General features: G+C 39.9%; 1 protein-coding gene across 35 annotated transcripts in view; it reads left to right on the top strand.

Moving 5' to 3' along the window:
* Positions 1-17,949, top strand: part of FAM13A (family with sequence similarity 13 member A) — a 371,035-nt gene extending 353,086 nt beyond the window's left edge. For 24 of the 35 annotated variants that reach the window (XM_074040145.1, XM_074040141.1, XM_074040138.1 and 21 more), the window contains 5 exons: positions 5,223-5,318; positions 6,802-6,885; positions 12,121-12,317; positions 12,884-12,985; positions 15,635-17,949. In XM_074040145.1, coding sequence (XP_073896246.1) covers positions 5,223-5,318; positions 6,802-6,885; positions 12,121-12,317; positions 12,884-12,985; positions 15,635-15,761 — 606 coding nt within the window. In that variant the 3' untranslated portion in view covers positions 15,762-17,949. The remainder of the gene's footprint in view (positions 1-5,222; positions 5,319-6,801; positions 6,886-12,120; positions 12,318-12,883; positions 12,986-15,634) is intronic. The other 11 variants (XM_074040148.1, XM_074040139.1, XM_074040134.1 and 8 more) reach the window with 1 other exon arrangement.
* The last annotated feature ends 567 nt before the right edge of the window (positions 17,950-18,516 follow it).

The raw sequence follows: 18,516 nt of genomic DNA, 5'->3' as shown, positions 1-18,516 counted from the left end.
CCTATTCTTATTAAAGTGTGTCCTTTTCAATATTTAAGAATCTTCTCATCAAAAGAGCATGTCACAGAAGTGCAGTAAATAACTACATGTCACTGTGTTACTGTCTGTGTATCCCACTATTTGATAATAAACAGAGGGGAGAGAATGGGTTGCCTGATCAGAGCTTCTGGTTCTTCCTCAATGGAGTATTTTAGTCTTGTGTGTTTTTAAACCTTGAGGACCCTAGACACATCCATGTTCAAATTTAAATGCAAATTCTGGAGCCATTTATAAATATTCTCCTTTGGTTAACTGCTGTTTTGGATTTTCTGATCTTTTTACAGTCTGTTATGATTACCTGATAACGAAGAGAGAGTTGTCATTTTTCAAATTAATAGGCCAAGAATGCAACAGTTATAAGAATCCATCTCATTTTGTCTTCTCCTTCTAGCAGTTTGATGATTCAGAGGTATACCCCTCACACACAAACTCAAAGTACTTCTTGTTTTATCAAGGAGAGTTTGAGGCCGCATAGTTTGTCTATGACATAATTTCTCACAAAGTTGTGTTTCTGTGACACTGTTCATAAGCACAAATTTTTGTAAATTCAATATAGGCAAACTCTTGGCTTGGAAGGCAGAGTTCTTCGTTATGAAGGCAGCTTGGCCAAACCCTATTAGAGAATAATGCTACATCTCTGTGCTATATTGACAGCACTATATCCTTTATGCTGTATTGACGTGCTACTGATTGAGCATCCCGAATCCAAAAATCATCACAGTTAAAGATCCTACTTCTTATTTGTGAAAGAAAACAACTGGAAGTCCATAAACCTCGGATCTGGACCCAACTCTGTGGCCTTGAGCAAATCATTACCCTCTCTGGTGCTTTAATTTTATCATCTAAAAAATAAGGCTTTTCTAGCTCTTAATATTTCATAGTTCTAATTTATATTTATTTTTAAAGTAAATACATTCATCATTTTACCTTTCACCTTTGTGGTTTTGTCAGGTAACAGCAACTAAACTGATACTGCAGTAAGGAAGTTTTATTTGAGGCTAAGACCAAAACCATCACAAAATATAAAGGCAGACAAATGCAGCTGCCTAATCAGGCCTTTATGATTTCTGTTCAAGACTTGCCATTAATTAAATGTGGATAATTGTTGGCTAGTGTTCCCTTTGTGTTTTGAAATATCCGAAACTTACGGGGCAACCAAATAGGGTAGTAAGAGACCAGTAAATGACAATTTATTTGAATCATTAAGGGAAGACGGAGTGGAAGTGCCGCATTCTCCCCTTAGATCTTCACATCTGGATATTTACGTTGTTTCACTTATGTGCAAAAATACGTCTTCCGGATAACCCTAGTTCCACATATTGGAAGACCATTCAGCACTATCACTTTAGATAAAGTTTTGAAGACAGAGGAGTGAAAGTACTTTGAAGAGAGAATATACTATATGCCTGGCCTAAAGTCATTTCCAAGCAATTAGGAAGCATAAAGATTTTCTAATTTGATTTCTGCAATTTACCATTCAGAAAACTGAGGCTGAGAGAATTTCAGTAGCTCATTCAGAGCCCTGTTCTTGGTGGGCAGCAGAATCCCTGAGCAGCTGATGAGTCAAGAATAAGAGACGTCAACTCAAACGGTTTTCCTATGGCAGATTGAATAGCTCTTTTTTGACAGTTCAACGAAGGTCCTGCTTTGTTCATATAACTACTGATTAAATTTTGACCCCACTTACAAACCGAGCACTGATCGTTATTATGATGGGTAAAAGTTGCATTAACTTTTAGTATCACTGAGCCTTTGGCTTCAAATATATATCATGAAAATGATTATGATAAAAATCAGGTCATTATTCTTACACCTTTCTCTTACCTCAGACTTAAAGATCTTTGATATTTTTAGTGCTTCTGTTAAATGACAATGGTTTTGTGGAATCATGAGTTTTAACTCTCCATAGTCAAAAACACTGGATTTTGTCAGATCACCCACATGTGATTAGTTCCTGGGGGCCACTTATTGAAAACATGAGCAATTTGTAGAAAATCTAAATATCAATGGCATGAGTCGAAGAATTAAGCCAGTGATCTTCCTCATCTATTCCAAGTAGAAAACTTTCTTTTTGAATAAAGAGTAAGAATGAGATTGGTTTGTGTCAAATTTGTTGTAACTGGTTGGTTTTACTTTCAAAGATGTTTCTGCCAAATACATACTAATGGATGCTAGTTCACAGTGGGGATGCTGGCTGGTTCCTATTTCTATTTTTAGTTTACTTTGGTTACTCAACCATCTATTGTTTATCTTGCACATTATATTTCACCATGTGTCATGTGCTGACATTAGGATGCACTTTAATCTCATCTACAACATGTTCTATATATTGTTTAAAAAATTATTTCATGTGTCCGACAGTCCTAAATTCTGTCATTTTACATATGACATTGTACAAATCATTTCATTTCTGTTCCTCACACTTTTTTGTGGCTATCGTTGCACTTTTGTTGAAGTACAGGTTGAATATCCCTTATACAAAATGCTTGGGACCAGAAGTGTTTCAGATTTGGATTTGTTCAGATTTTGGAATATTTGCATTATACTGATTGAGCATCCCAAATCCCAAAATCTGAAATTCAAAACGTTCCAATGAACATTTCCTTTTGGCATCATGTCAGTTCTCAAAAAGTTTCAGATTTTGGATTTTCAGATTTGGGATGCTTACCATGTATAACGTAAGTGCAGAAACGAGCCCAAATTATAAACATGTGTCTTGATGAAATTTCACAAAGTAAACACACCCAGGTAACCAGCACCCAGATCAAAAAACAAAACGTTGCTGATCCTCCAAAGGCCTCGCTTATGTTCCCTTCCAGTCAGTACCGTGACTCAAGGTTCCACAGAGAAAAACCACTATCATCTAACTCTGTGGCTCTTTCTTATTTTTGACCTTTATGTAAGTGGAATCTGACAGTATGTTTTGTGTCTGGTGTAATTTACTCGGCTTTATTATTATGAGGCTAATCCATGATGTTGCATATAGCTGTGATTCACTCATTCTCATTGCTGTGTAGTATTCAATTTGGGGAACATACTTCATTCTATCACTGGGCATATGGGCGATTTCTGGTTTGGGACTATTTCCAGTTTGGGATTACAGTGCTGCAATGAACATTCTTACATATGTCTTTTGATGAACGTAAGGCCACCTTTGTTTGGTATATACTGAAGAGTGGAATTGACGAGTCATAAGTTCAGCTCTAGTAGGTACTGCCAAATAGTTTTCTAAAGTATTTCACTCTTACCAGCAGTGAAGGAGAGTTCCAGATGTTCAGCATCTTTGCCAGCACTGCACATAGTCTTCATTTCAGCTGGGTGGTAGGTGTGTAGCAGGTGACACCTGGGGTTTGATCCTTAGTCTTTTTCTGTAAAATAATTTGAGACCCTTCTAGTTTTGACAGTCATTATTTGTAAAATTATAAAACTCCTCATGGTATAGTAGATAGTGGAAGAGGAAAATACCAATTGCCCGTTAGTTATCTGATAACAGAAGAGCAAGAAATAAAAGGCTGTTATTCTTGTTGATCTTATTCTAACTTGTCAAGTTTATCCAAAGCACACTTTCTGTTGATCACTTTGAGAAAGGCAAATACAAAAGGCAACAAACGATCATCCATTTCTTTATAATCCAGAGTCATCTTTGAAGTTGAAGGCTCAAAAAACCCATAAAAGAAATGGTCAAAGCTAATGCTACTTGCCTTTCTTACCTCTAAAACTCTTGCCTTATTATGTGTGAAGTTGTAAGAGAATGCAGGAGACAAACAGCTAACTTGAAACAAAGATGCTTCATCTCATTCCCCATTTAAGTAACCAATGGGACTGCATCTGTGAATCAGGTACACCTATTTATGTTTGAACCATTTATTCACTCATTTGATATTTATGGAATATTTCCACCAAGTATTCAGGCACTGAAATAGTTACTAGGGATACAAAAACATAAACTCCTGCTCTCAAGGGGCTACAGTCTCAAGGAGGAGACACGTGTCAACATATCGCTACAATAGAGTATAAAAGCATTTGTGAAATTGCAGGGTATGCACCGGCAGGGTGGTGAAACAAAGGAGAGAATGGGTGAGTCTCCCAGAATGGGGGATATTGGAAGAAGGCTGCACAGGGAAGTGGCTCTCGATCTGGAATTTGCCAAACAAAAGAGCAAAGAGGAAGTCATGGCAGGGTAGAGGGAATTAGACAAGAAGGTTGAGACAACCTACTTGATTGCTGGAGCTGGAGGTGTGATGGGGAGGAGAAACAGCAGAAAGAGTATGAGGCGCTTCCAATACTGTACCAGGGAGCTGGGTGTGATTCCTCCCCACTGCCTGGAGAATCCGTCCTTTAAACATTTTTTAGCCCTGTGCCAGATTCTATTAGGGATATACAGATGAATCAGTGCATGTATTTTTCATCAAATGTTCCTTGAATACCCACTGTTTGCCAGAATCTTGTTCTTAGAAACATAACAATTTCATAGAGGAGAAAGAAGTGAATGAACTACGTGATATGTCTTTTGTTTTTTGTCTTTTTTTTTTTTTTAAAGACAGTCTTGCTCTGTCACCCAGGCTGGAGTGCAGTTGTGTGATCTTGGCTCACTGCAACCTCCACCTCCTGTGTTCAAGCAATTCTCCACCTCATCCTCCTGCATAGCTCGGACTACAGGTGCCCACTACCACACCCAGCTATTTTTTTTTTTTTTTTTTTAAAGTAGAGATGGGGTTTCACCGTGTTGACCAGGCTGGTCTCGAACTCCTGACCTCAGGTGATCTGCCTGCCTCAGCCTCCCAAAGTGCTGGGCTTACAGGCGTGAGCCACCATGCACAGCCTACATGATACGTCTTATAGCAAATATATGCTTTCATTTTCCCTGGGCTCAGAAGATAGTCATGTGGGAACTGTGAACCTGGAGGAGTTTTAAGCAGGAACCTGAGAATGATCCTAGTTTGGATTTAGAAAAAGTTGTACTACCAATGGAGTGACGTCCCCTGATCTGCAGCTGAAGTAGGTAATCTGAATATTTATTGAATAAATAATATTATCAGTTTAAATAAATTTTGTGAGGGTAGTAAGACTTAAGTTGCATCATCTGGAGTTTCTCTAGAATTACAAAGGCCCAGAGCATGCTTAGACAGCTGGTCGTGACTCCCAGCAGCAGGCTTCTCATAGCTCTCGTTCTTGCTTTTCAGGTAACAAAGAACGAACGTCAGGTGATGAAGCCACTATATGACAGGTACCGGCTGGTCAAACAGATCCTGTCCCGAGCCAACACCATACCCATCATTGTGAGTAGAATACCTTCCTGTGGCTGCTACAACACCTTTCTGCTTGAATGGGCCCTGGATATGTGAATTAGGGCCCTAACCTGCTTTCTCATTAAAGAATAGGCTTTAGTGGCTGAATCAGCCATTAGTATCCATGACCCACAGCTTGAGGAATGAAGACTTTATCAAAGACCCCTGAGGCTACATTTGTTAAAAATGGGCAAATCTGAAGCTGATAGAATTTATTTTTCCCTTTTGGAGGACATGCTTTGCCCCAAAGGCATGTACATCCATTGGATGTGCTGGGCCAGATGGACAGAGCACCAAGTGGGCAGGGCTGTGCTTTCTCCAGCCCTCTTCACTCCAAAGAGTGCTGCTGTGGTCCCAAGGCCCTCTGCTCATAGTCCCTCCCATCCAAGAGGGGATAACTCCCTTGGGAATTGTGTCCAGGGAGAAAATCCTCTGAGAAACTCAAGCAAGAGGCCCTTCTTCTTGGAGGATGTGGCAAGGTGTAGGAAAGGAGGCTGCTCATTGAAGTTGCTGTCAGTGGCCACCATCCTTGAACTTTGCTGCTTTTGGCTCCTGGATTTTGATTTTGTCAAGAGTAGGGAGCAGCAGCTTGCCTTCAGCGACAGGACAGTCTTTAAGGCCCAGCCACCTGCTCCCATCCCTCATCCCAGTCTCAGCATTTCCACCCCCAGCTTATGAGTGGGGTGTTCTGCCCTGCCCGTCTCTCGGGGAAACATTTGCCTCTGTTTCAGTGCTCCCATCTCCCCTGCTGGCTTTTAGGCTCTTTAATAAGCAGACACAAACTCACTTTGATGTTGCCGTTGCAATACATACTCATTTTAGCCGCTGCTCCTGTCTGGCCCGGCCTTAAATGCCCTTCTTATTTCTAGGCCTAGGATATTGTCTATTTCTTTTAACAATGTATTTAATGAAGAAAGGAGGGTCCAGAGATCTCAGGCAGGTGTATTTGAAGAAAGCCACTTTAGTGTATTCTGGAGGAATGTCCTAAACTAACAAATAAAACGATTAGATCCAAGGAGTTGTTTTCATTCTCCAGGCAGGAACCCATAGTGTCCCTAAGTAGGGTGAACGTGCAACAGAGAAGTCAGCTCCCCTTTGTATTGCTTTCTGAGCTTATGTGATTCTCCTTAGCTGACTACAGCCGAAGTGTTCTTGTGGCTACTGTGACTGGCGGGGGCAGCGGTGGGAGCAGGTGTTTCTCCTCGGGTTTCTTCTGCGTGTCTGCCGGATACAGTCCTGTGCTGTTCTCGCTGTACTCTGTCCTCCTTGATTTATGTGTGTGGGCGCTGAAGGGAAGCAGCAACTTGGAAAAAGAACTTTTGTTGTTTCAGGTTTTCCTGGGAGTGTTTGGCAGGGAGGGGTAAGAATGCAGAGTTAAAAGTTAATAAATACTGGTGAGGTCAGAGGAGGCCGAGAGCTGGAGGGAAAGGGAAAGGGATTCGGAATGTAACCTACTTGTTAACACCTGTCACAGGGTTCCCCCTCCAGCAAGCGGAGAAGCCCTTTGCTGCAGCCAATTATCGAGGGCGAAACTGCTTCCTTCTTCAAGGAGATAAAGGTGAAGACCCCAGCTGCTAACCCATTGCTAAATCCGCACCAGTTCCCTCCCTCCTCCCCTCCCCTCCGGTGAATGGAAAGGGGGTGTGATTGGGCCTTTTGGTGATGGCTTCTCCTAGCATTCCCTAAAAATCAGTAGCTGCATATAACCGACTTTCAACAGTTCCCTGTAAAGAGTGCTGATTTCTCCAGTCTCATTTAGCTGATCTCTTTGGTTTTATTTTATTCCCCGCTCTTTTTTGTTTGTATTATTTGCTGTCGTTCATTTTGTTTTTACTTTGCTTTCAGGGATTATTTTGTTTGGTTTTGTTGTCCACAATGCTTTTCATTTGGTTTTGTTTTCTGTATTTGGGGAATGGATTTTCTGTATTCCAAAATCTTAAATTAGCTCATGAGACCAACTTTAAAAGGAATCTCATATACTGTTTATAGAAAAATCAAAATTAGCATAGGAAATAAACATATAAAACAATGCAAAATTTTACTTCTACAAATAGTTTTTGACAGATTTGCGGGTGCAATATTTCCAGCTTTTCCTTCTTGACTGTCTCATAGCACATTTAGTCCCCAGGACTAATTTTAAAGTCTGCTCTTAATTTACAAATGAGGTGCTGTGAATGACTGATAGCTGCCAGAACATATGTCCTGATTTTTTTTTTCCAGTAATACGGATTTTGTACAGATAATCCTTGTCATCAGTGGCTACTTTTGCTAGAATGGGAGATGGAATCTGTGCCCATAGACCAGCGTGTCTCTGTGGGACCCTAACTGGCCCGTACTCGGATCAGCCTCTTTCATGTTTTTGTTTCTAGACAACTGAACAAACTGGACTGCCTTATACAGAACTCTAGAGATGAAAAATCAAGGGAAATCATTTTTTAAAAATCAGTGATTGTTTTTCTAACAGTCATTTAATTCCAAAGCAAGAGTTAAACCTGAAGCAGAAGTGAGTTTTAAGAGTTTCACTTGTCATATTTCTGTGACAGTTCCGAGCCTGGGGTGGTCATTTACATGCTATAGTTAGGAATGATTATTTCAGTATATGGGGGACTCTTGTCTACTGAGGGAAACCAGTTGAGAACTTCTCCATTTTCTTGTCTGAGGTAAGGCACCACAAGCTACAAAGTCTTCTTTTATGTATTCCTTTTCTTGCCTTTTGCAGATCTTAATACTTCATATGCCTAATTGTATGGTATTAGGCAATGACTGTGCTCACTGTATTAAGCAGAACTTGTTTCATGAAAATGCTCTAAACTTGGTACTTGAAATTTGGGCCAGTATACTATATTGTGTCTTTAAAAATTAGAGCTATTTTCTTACAATAAGCTTGATGTTAATGAAAGACAAATTTTGTCTGGCTGGTAATGTCACCCAAGAATGAAACCACAGTAATTGGAGAAATTTGGGTAATTGTGTGTATGAAAATTAGCATTTTCTCTTAGCAGCATGCAATAGAACCATTACTAGATAAAAATGTGTTCTTGAACACATCCAAAATATAGACACTTAATAATGATTTCACTAGATGAATTGAAGATAACCTAATGATGGATACTCTTTTTTATATAAAAGACATTTTTCCCATTCTTATCCTTTAGCTTAATTTTTTTTCACAAGTATATTTTGGCTGTGGTTTATCTCCTGGCCCACATCATGGTCAAAATTTCAGATAATTTTGCAACGACTACCTTGCTTTTGTAAACAGTGCTGTCTTTTGGTTCATTTTGTTCCTGTTGGCCAGGCCTATTAGAATGTATTTTGACTGTACTAAATCTTGGCAATTCCAATTTAGAATTTGGTGTGTGTGCAGATAAGATTGTATCTAAGTGGTTTCTCCAAAACTCACCCCTGGTTTTAAATGGTTTTGGGAGCGAACCAGCTGTATATGAACTAGAGCCAGCTCAAGTTCTGAAGGCCTAGATTTTCCAACCCAAGGTAACCTAGAGATCATCTAGTCAGTTCTCCTAGCCAACATAAGAATCCCCCCTAAAACTTCTCCGGCAGAATAAAGACATTGTCCCTACAGAGAGATTCCATCCTCAAGCTTGAAACGTTTACAGCAATGGGAGCAGTTAGGTCACTCACTACATGAGTATCAATAATAGCTAACAACTTATATTATTGGTTTTATAATTATCTTTCTTAATTACATAATATGTAATTTAAAATGTATAGGTTTGATAAATACAAAAAGTTAATGAAAATAGTTGAAATTAGAATATTCATAGTTATTATCCATTTATTGCATTCTATCCCATAGGCTTAGTTTTGCCCCTTTGGAGCACCGTGAAATAAACACACTGCTTCTTCCCTGAGAGCACTGCCTGTATTTACAGTCACCTGCCCTGCCCACTGTCACTCCACACCCTATGACAATCTGTTATCCAAGTTCCTCTTACTCTTATGTGATATGGGTTCCAGACCTTTCAGTGGTCTCCTAGCTCTGCTGTGTGCACACACACTGGTTTATCAGTGTTGCTGTTAAAACTGATACCCAGAACTGGACATTAATCTGGATATGATGTTAATCAGAACAGTGAACCAAAGACTAGTCTTTACCTTGATCTGGATGACTGAGACCTTTTCATGCCTCCAATTTCTTGCCTATGCAACTGTCAGGGTATTGGGACAGTTATTTATTTTGGCCTGTCTGAGGATAGGGTGTCAGCCTCAGCACTGCTGACCTTTGGGGCCGGTAACCGTTGTGCAGCACTGCCCTGTGCTTTGTGGGTTGCTTACCAGAGTCCTTGGCCTCCACCCATTAGAGGCCAGTAGTGTGCCACCACAACCCCTTCACCAGTCGTGAGAGCCAAAAATGTTTCCAGACATTGCCCGATGTCCCCGAGGGAACAGATTACCCCCATTGAGAACCACTGCTCATGGCCCTGGCATGGCTCACACTTTGCTGTATACTTCTGCATTGCCACTGATGTATCCAGCCTTTCTTTTTCCTAATTAGAGGGCCTTGAATTTTTCTAATTTGTTACATCTCATACTTCTATTTCAGCTGTAGGAAATACACTAAATCTAGCTTTTGTATTCCAACATATCAGATATCCCTACCCGCTTTGTATTATCTGTACATTTTGAGAATATGCCTTTTCTTTGTCCAAGTGACTCAGATACTGAGGAAGGCAGGGTCAGGCACAGGGGCTGCTGTAGACTGCGCTTCAGGTTCACGTCACCCTTTAGTCATTACTCAGCAGAAATGTGGGCAGCCAGCTTTCCTTTCATAGTGTCTGCTTACCTGGTTGTTTATTGAAATCCAAATACTACATCTATCAAAAAAGGAAAAATGGTTCGTTTTCGTGACTCATTTTTAAGGAACCAGTCTCATCAGTTGATCACTGATTATTTCCCAATTGCTTATATATTATCTATGTATTAATTTCTTCTAGAATCTATCCAGTCTCTACAACACTTACGATGATTGTCTTATTTGAAAATCTATTTGCTATTTTTCCTCGTGATTGTCAAAGGCTACTAAGGATAATTTTGTTACATTTATCTCAAAAAATATTGAGTGCTCACTATGTGCAAGGCAGACTTCCACATTTTTAAGTTCTCTCAGGACTTTGGGATATAATTGATAAGACCTAGACACCTGATTTCATTAAAGGCCGTTAAGTTCTTATTTGTAACTTCGTTAGCTGTCCCAGGTGTTTATGCTCTTCTAATAGTTTTTTGTAGTTCTCTTTTCAAACTGAACTACTAGACTGCTTAATAGCCATTTATTGGCCATATGCAAGCATTGGCCAAGCTCTGGGGACAGCAGTAAACAGATAGGCCCCAATTCCTGCCTCCACTGAGTTATGGTCAGGTGCTTCTACCCTGTCTTCCTTATCCAGGGGAGAGGAAGGAAGAGAGGGAGCAGAAAACTGATGTGCACAGCCAGTGTCTCAGGTGTGCCTTATGAGGTACCTGACATACATTATCTCAATTTTTATCAAAACTATGTCGATGGGAATTGTTATGACTCTTAATAAAACAAAAAGAAGCGTGTTCATTTAAAAAGTCAATTTTACTTTGTAAATTTTTAAATGTTTTTAACAATTTAAAGAGACTCAAGATCTGAAGTCACAGCTGAGACAATCTGGAAAAGCCACCTAGCTTTTGCCAATTTTATTTTCATAGCAATACTTTGATATCAGTTATATGATAGTCCTTTTTTGTTTTGCTTGGTTTGGTGGCTTGTTTATTCCCAGTATTTCTCTTCAGAAACACCATTATTAAACATACCAAAATTCACCATGAACCATTTGCACACTTGCACTTTGCCCTCCAGCAGGAACTGCTGCTGCCTCCAGAGATTTTTTTGCTGCACTGCCATTGAAGCCATTTGGTTTACCTGTAATAACTGATGCTGTGCATACCGTTTTTCATATAGCTGTATTCTGAACCAATTTTTAAATTTTTTTAGGATAGTAAGTTATTCTCTGTGGTCTGACTACCTTTTGAAATCTTTCAGACTCTGATATTATCTCTTCCTTAGGCTTACATAGCCTTAAATTGGCTCTAAGAAATGCTGATCTGGCTTTATTATTTTTCTATTTGCATTATCAATACAGAGAATAGCATACTTTTCTTAGAAACTTGTATGCTGAAAAATAGATTTTTGGCCCTTGGAAGTTCTTTGGAAAAGCTTGAGTTTTCTTATTTTAATCACGAGAATATAATGTTTCAGTCTTCTTAAAATTTCCCTAAAATTCTGTGCATTAAGCAACCATAAAATATTTTCTAATCTCAATTCTTAAATAGAAAGGTTGTATTGTTTTATTTCAGAAAATGTTCAGACTGATTTTTTTTAAAAAGCCCTCTGAGATACACAAGTAGTGGAATCCTTTAAAGCACTGGTTACTGGTGATGAATTTTGTTTTGTACTGTCACAGCTGGAAAATTTTGGATCCTTTTAGTTCATCTGATTTAGGTTATAAATTATGATGGTTGTTCCTTCTTACCCCATCCTGACAACTATTAACATGCTGTACACTCATTTGAAAATAGTTTTGCAGTCTGTTTTCTCTACTGAGTGGCTATGTTGTTTGTGTTATTAAATGTGTATATTTATATTGAATACGGATATTCAATAATATATCTGTAATGTACATATGTATTGCTAAATGTAGATACAGAAGAAACTATGGTGTCTGGTAATTAAATGATTAAATGATACTCATAATGAAAGTGTGCCCCAAAAAGTGACCAGATTTTTATTGGGGTTGCTGTGTATCTCCAGGAAGAAGAGGAGGGGTCAGAAGACGATAGCAATGTGAAGCCAGACTTCATGGTCACTCTGAAACCCGATTTCAGTGCACGATGCTTTCTGGACCAATTCGAAGATGATGCTGATGGCTTTATTTCCCCAATGGATGATAAAATACCATCAAAATGCAGCCAGGACACAGGGCTTTCGAATCTCCATGCTGCCTCAATGTATGTCATTTCGGTGGTGGCGGTGAAATGTTTTGGTAAAAATAGCTCTCTTAAATATTATCTTAGCCTTTGTATCTAAATAAATTAGCTGATAAAATACATGTGACTACCTGGGGTGTATCTGGATAAAACTGATTTTTTTTTAATTCTTTTTTTATATGCTTCAGCCCATATTATTTGAGGGAACTTTTGAGTCTTGTTTAAACAACCAGAAGTTCTCTCTCTAAATGGCACTGTGTGGTTCTGTACATCACAGCCCATCACTTAACACACGCCGAGTACAGACGTCATCTTCTTTCAAAGAAAAATACGACAAAGTGCCGTGGGATTTCACGAGGCCTAAGAATTCCCAAGTAGCAGGAACCCCCAGAAGCTGGATCTGTTGCCAGCATGTTTGGCTTTCAGGAAATGGAAAACATCCATTTCCGCTCCCCCTCAATGCCCTCAGCAGTTTCTGGATTTATTTGCCTCCCCTTTCTGCACAGCTCCTGTTGAGTTACACATTCATTACATTTATGACAACTCAAATTTAACTTAATTTCCTTGCAATGCTTCCTCTCTCTTAGACCTGAACTCCTGGAACACCTCCAGGAAATGAGAGAAGAAAAGAAAAGGATTCGAAAGAAACTTCGGGATTTTGAAGACAACTTTTTCAGACAGAACGGAAGGTAGTGCCTGTCTTCCCCGCCCTCCCTTCCCCACCCCGCCGCACCACACACACCCATCCCTTTTGTTTTTCTGTCAGATCTGTGGAATGCCTTCAAACGGGGGACTCTTCTGCATCCTCCCTGTAACCTGGTCCTTGGGTTTGTGCCCAGGGACCCTCAGAGGTTGACTGTGAGATGATGGGATTTGTGTGGACCTCCCAGAAGAAATGCTCTTTGGGTAATGCCCAAGAGTGATGCAGATTCAGCTGACATTTATGAAACGAACCTGTGCCATCAAATTCTTATCTACAATGAGCAGCAGGAAGCTGCGTTTCCAGCTGGTGGTGGCACCAGTGCTTTTTTCTTAAGAAGCCAGAGGTTAGCCAAGTGGCCATAGTGGCACACCTGTAGCTCTAGCTACTTGGGAGGCTAAGGCAGGAGGATTCCTTGAACCCAGGAGTCTGAGGCTGCAGGGAGCTATGGTCCACCACGGCACTCTATTCTGGGCAATAGAGTGAGACCTCATCTCTAAATAAAACGAGCTAGAGAAACACAGGAAAGAGGGATCTAAGTATTACTGATTTTCAAGCTCATTTCAAAAATGAAGGTGATAATTGCCAAGTTTCAATGAAAAATATGTATGAAAAGCAGTAAGTCGGCCAGGTGCAGTGGCTCACGCCTATAATAATCCTAGCACTTTGGGAGGCCAAGGTGGGTGGATGACATGAGGTCTGCCTGGCCAACATAGTGAAACCCTGTCTCTACTAAAAATACAAAAAATTAGCCGGGTGCAGTGGCACAGGTCTGTAATACCAACTTCTCTGGAGACTGAGACAGGAGAATTGCTTGAACCCGGGAGGCCAAGGTTGCGGTAAACCGAGATCACACCACTGCACTACAGCCTGGGCTACAGAGCGAGACTTCATATCCAAAAAAAAGAAAAGCAGTAAATCTACCTGGTTGATGGGCTGGCTCTCGCCAGTGAATTTTAAGGCATAATTTAGTCTTTCATGTTTACAAGTAACAGCACACAAAACATCTTACTGAAAGTCACAGTAGGAACCCGAGGAAAGAACCAGGAACAGATTTGCATCTCTTACATTGGAGTTAGGTTTTATCGTTTTAAATTGGTTTTAACCCAGATTACTGAAGCTATGTAAGTATTGTTTCTCTTGAGTCCTCTTTTATACTTCTTGAAAGTTTGGGGAAATAAAAGCACCATAAAAATTTTTGTCATTTAAAATACATTGTATTTCAGTTTAGTTTAACAATTATTGTGTAAATTTACTTTTAGGATCTCTGATTTAGATATGTCTCATATTTTTATGCCTAAACATTTGCTTTTCATTTCCCACCCATTGCAGAGTATTTAGAAAATATAGGTAAGCAAATTTAAGTAGTAATTCCCAAAATAATAATAACCAAAGACAAATCAGAATTAATGTTTTGATGTGTATCTTTCCAATCTTTCATCTAAGCCTATTTTTTCGTTTATCCTTTTTTATATTCTAAGTCACATTATGCACAGATATCTTATACACGAGGAAACATGTAGAATTATGCAACGCCCAGGTTTTAAGAAAATGTCAATGGAGGACATTAACTTAATTGTCAAAAATGTTTAGAACTATGAGGGACTTGGAGATAAACTCTGGTTCCATGACTTCATGTCTGAGGAGAGTGAAGCCCCTCAGAGTACAGCGGGGGCCTGCGTTCCAGATGCTCCAATTCCTGAGCACCTGTTCCTTGCCTGCCCCCTGAGAAACCACTAGATAGAATCCTTTCCTAGAACAAGGCAGGGTATGAATAAGATTGGTTTATTTTTAATTCATTGAACAATTTAAGCCCCATGCTATCTTCCTTACCCACATTTGCCCTTTAATAATAAAGGCAGGGAGCCTACGTTTGAATGTCTGCCATGTGCAATTTCCCATAAAACGCAAAGCAGCAGCGCACACCGCATAGTGGCCAAGAGCAGGCAAGTTATCTGATTTCCTGTGCTGGTTTCAACATGTGTAGCATAGAAATGGCTCCGTCTCATCAAGGTGTTATAAGGGTTATATTAGATCATGGGTACAAAGTACTTATCACAGGGCTTGACCTATAAGCTCTCGAATACTTGTGCATATAAATAGGATGCATGGAAAGTTACTCAAACTATAAAGGCTTATTATAGTAGTAGTATGGAATCCAGCTGCTGAATTCTAAGACTGTTTTATGATAAGCAGGAGTACTATCTGTTTTTGAAAAAAAAAAAAAAAAAAAAACTAAGTTGTGGATGGACTAGTTGCTAATTAAAAATTTAAAAGTTCACGAGATGAAATATATAAGAATGAGAAAACATTAATTATGAATAAAGGATTTTGGTGTATGAGAGCTCAATGTGAATTCATACTTAGAGAGAATGTCTGCATTTCTCAGCCTTCTTGTCATACAAGATGTCAGATTAATTATATAAAAACTCAGTTGCATGATGCCTTCTGGGTGAAACATTTTCATTATTTGTCTAAATCCAGCTCCAGTCTTAAGACCAAGGGCCACTTGGCAACACTGATTGTACAAGTTGATAAACTGCAATGTTTCTACACACAATGATAATTTGCCCGATGAATAGTATCTAGCAAAGACAGGAAATGATCCTCAGACCCTTTTTTCCTTTATTTGCATTAGAAATGTCCAGAAGGAAGACCGCACTCCTATGGCTGAAGAATACAGTGAATACAAGCACATAAAGGCAAAACTGAGGCTCCTGGAGGTGCTCATCAGCAAGAGAGACACGGATTCCAAGTCCATGTGAGGGGCGACCCCCGCCCGAGCACAGGGGGCTGGCAGCTGCAGTGAGAGTTTACTCTCCCCTGAGAAAGAGCAGCTCTGGAAGGCAGCCTTGGAGCTGGCCCTGCAAAGCATGCGGCCCTTCTGCCTCTAGACCATTTGGCATCGGCTCCTGTTTCCATTGCCTGCCTTAGAAACTGGCTGGAAGAAGACAATGTGACCTGACTTAGGCATTTTGTAATTGGAAAGTCAAGATTGCAGTGTGCACATGCGCATGCGCACAGACACACACACATACACACAGTAGTGGAGCTTTCCTAACACTAGCAGAGATGAATCACTACATTAGACCACACTCATCTACAGAGAATATACACTGGTCTTCCCCGGATAACTGAGAAACATGAGACCATTCTCTGTCTAACTGTGATAAAAACAAGCTCAGGACTTTATTCTATAGAGCAAACTTGCTGTGGAGGGCCGTGCTCTCCTTGGACCCAGTTAAGTACAAACGTGCATTGGAGCCCTATTTGCTGCCGCTGCCATTCTGGTGACCTTTCCACAGAGCTGCGCCTCCCTCACGTGTGTGAAAGGGTTTCCCCTTCAGCCCTCAGGTAGATAGAAGGTGCATCTGCCCACAATGGCAGTGCAGTCATCATCTTCAGGGTGTTTCTTCAGGACTTCCTCAGCTGACAAGGAATTTTGGTCCCTGCCTAGGACCGGGTCATCTGCAGAGGACAGAGAGATGGTAAGCAGCTGTATGAAGGCTGATTTTAAAACCAGCTGATGGGAGAAGAGCCTGGAGATTCTTTCCTGAACACTGACTGCACTTACCAGTCTCAGATTTTATCATCAAATACCAAGCCAGGCCAGCATGCTTATGGCAACCTGTTTGGGGCTGTTTTGTTGTGGCACTAGCCAAACATAAAGGGGCTTGCTTAAGTCCTAGCCTGCATACAGAGGATCAGGGGAGAGAAGGGGCCTGTGTTCCCAGCCTCCTGAGTACTTACCAGAGTTTAATTTTTAAAAGAATATCTGCACTAAAATACCCAAACTGACGGGTAAATGTAGCCCTCAGAGCTCAGCCCAAGGCAGAATCTAAATGACACTATTTTCGAGATCGTGTATAAAAAGAAAAAAATGTCATTCTGTCTGGCCAATTATAATTTTTTTCAAAGACTGTCACAAAGCTGTCTATATTAGACATTTTGGAGGGACCAGGAAATGTAAGACACCAAATCATCCATCTCTTCAGTGTGCTTGACGTCACCTTGTGATGTGTTGTTACTTTAACTCCTGCGCCTGCGCTGAGGACAGCGGGTTCTGGGTCCACCTTTGTGCTCTGCGAGGCCGAGCCCAGGCGTCTGCCCGCCCGCCATGGCTGACCAGAGAAGGTGCTTCAGGAGCTCTGCCTTTGACGACAAGTGTTACAGGATGAACACACAGCAGAGCCACCCTCCTGTATGTTTTGAAAGTTGCCTTCTTAAAGGGCACAGTTTTAAGGAAAAGAAAATGTAAAACTATACTGACCAGTTTTCAGTTTTAAAGGGTCGTGAGAAACTGGCTGGTCTAATGGGATTGACAGCAACATTTTCCATTGCTGAAGTGAGGTAGCAGCTCTCCTCTGTCAGCTGCATGTTAAGTCAAGGATGGGGAAAAAGAATGCCTTTAAGTTTGCTCTTAATCGTATGGAAGCTTGAGCTATGTGTTGGAAGTGCCCTGGTTTTAATCCACACTCAAAGACGGTACATAATCCTACAGGTTTAAATGTACATAAAAATATAGTTTGGAATTCTTTGCTCTACTGTTTACATTGCAGATTGCTATAATTTCAAGGAGTGAGATTATAAATAAAATGATGCACTTTAGGATGTTTCCTATTTTTGAAATCTGAACATGAATCATTCACATGACCAAAAATTGTGTTTTTTTAAAAAATACATGTCTAGTCTGTCCTTTAACAGCTCTCTTAAATAAGCTATGATAGTAATCAGATCATTACCAGTTAGCTTTTAAAGCACATTTGTTTAAGACTATGTTTTTGGAAAATATGCTACAGAATTTTTTTTTATGCTACAAATAAATGAGATGCTACTAATTGTTTTGGAATCTGTTGTTTCTGCCAAAGGTAAAGTAACAAAAGATTTATTCAGGAATCCCCATTTGAATTTGTATGATTCAATAAAAGAAAACACCAAGTTATATAAAATAAATTGTGTATGGGATGTTGTGTTTTCCTTGGTAATTTCCACTAACTTCTTATATCTTCATGGAATGGAGCCCAGATGAAATGAGGGGAAGCCCTTCTCACAGTAGATCTTATTTGAAGACATGTTAGTCAGTGGTTTCTGGCTCTGCCAAGGGAGATAGATACATTCCCCAGCAACCATTTCAGCAGCCCGGAATCTCAAGGCACTAGAAGCGGTGTCTTAATTGGCTTCACACAGACAGAATGCTCTGGACTGGGGTTTTTCCTTTGCTGTCTTAGAAATGTGTGTTTATTAGCACATACCAACAAAATAAATGTCAAGAGTTATTTCGTAAGTCTAAACTTAAGAATTAAAGATGGCAGACTTATAATTTTCATAAGCACTTTTATTTTGTTCAGTCTGGAGTAAACATTGAAATAGATGTTTATATTAAGTATGATATCATTACGTTTCATCTTTGAATCCTTTAGTTCAGATTTCACGTTCTAAGACTTGTAGGTGCAAGATTTAGGATAAGGGCTAGCTTAGAAGTTTTTCAAGATGGTAGAAGTTTGTCCTGTGCTGCTTTAA

This window comes from Macaca fascicularis, chromosome 5 (assembly GCF_037993035.2).
Source record: "Macaca fascicularis isolate 582-1 chromosome 5, T2T-MFA8v1.1".
Lineage (NCBI taxonomy): Eukaryota > Metazoa > Chordata > Mammalia > Primates > Cercopithecidae > Macaca > Macaca fascicularis.
Note: the sequence above shows the minus strand (reverse complement) of the source record. Positions and strands in the feature narration are given on the sequence as shown.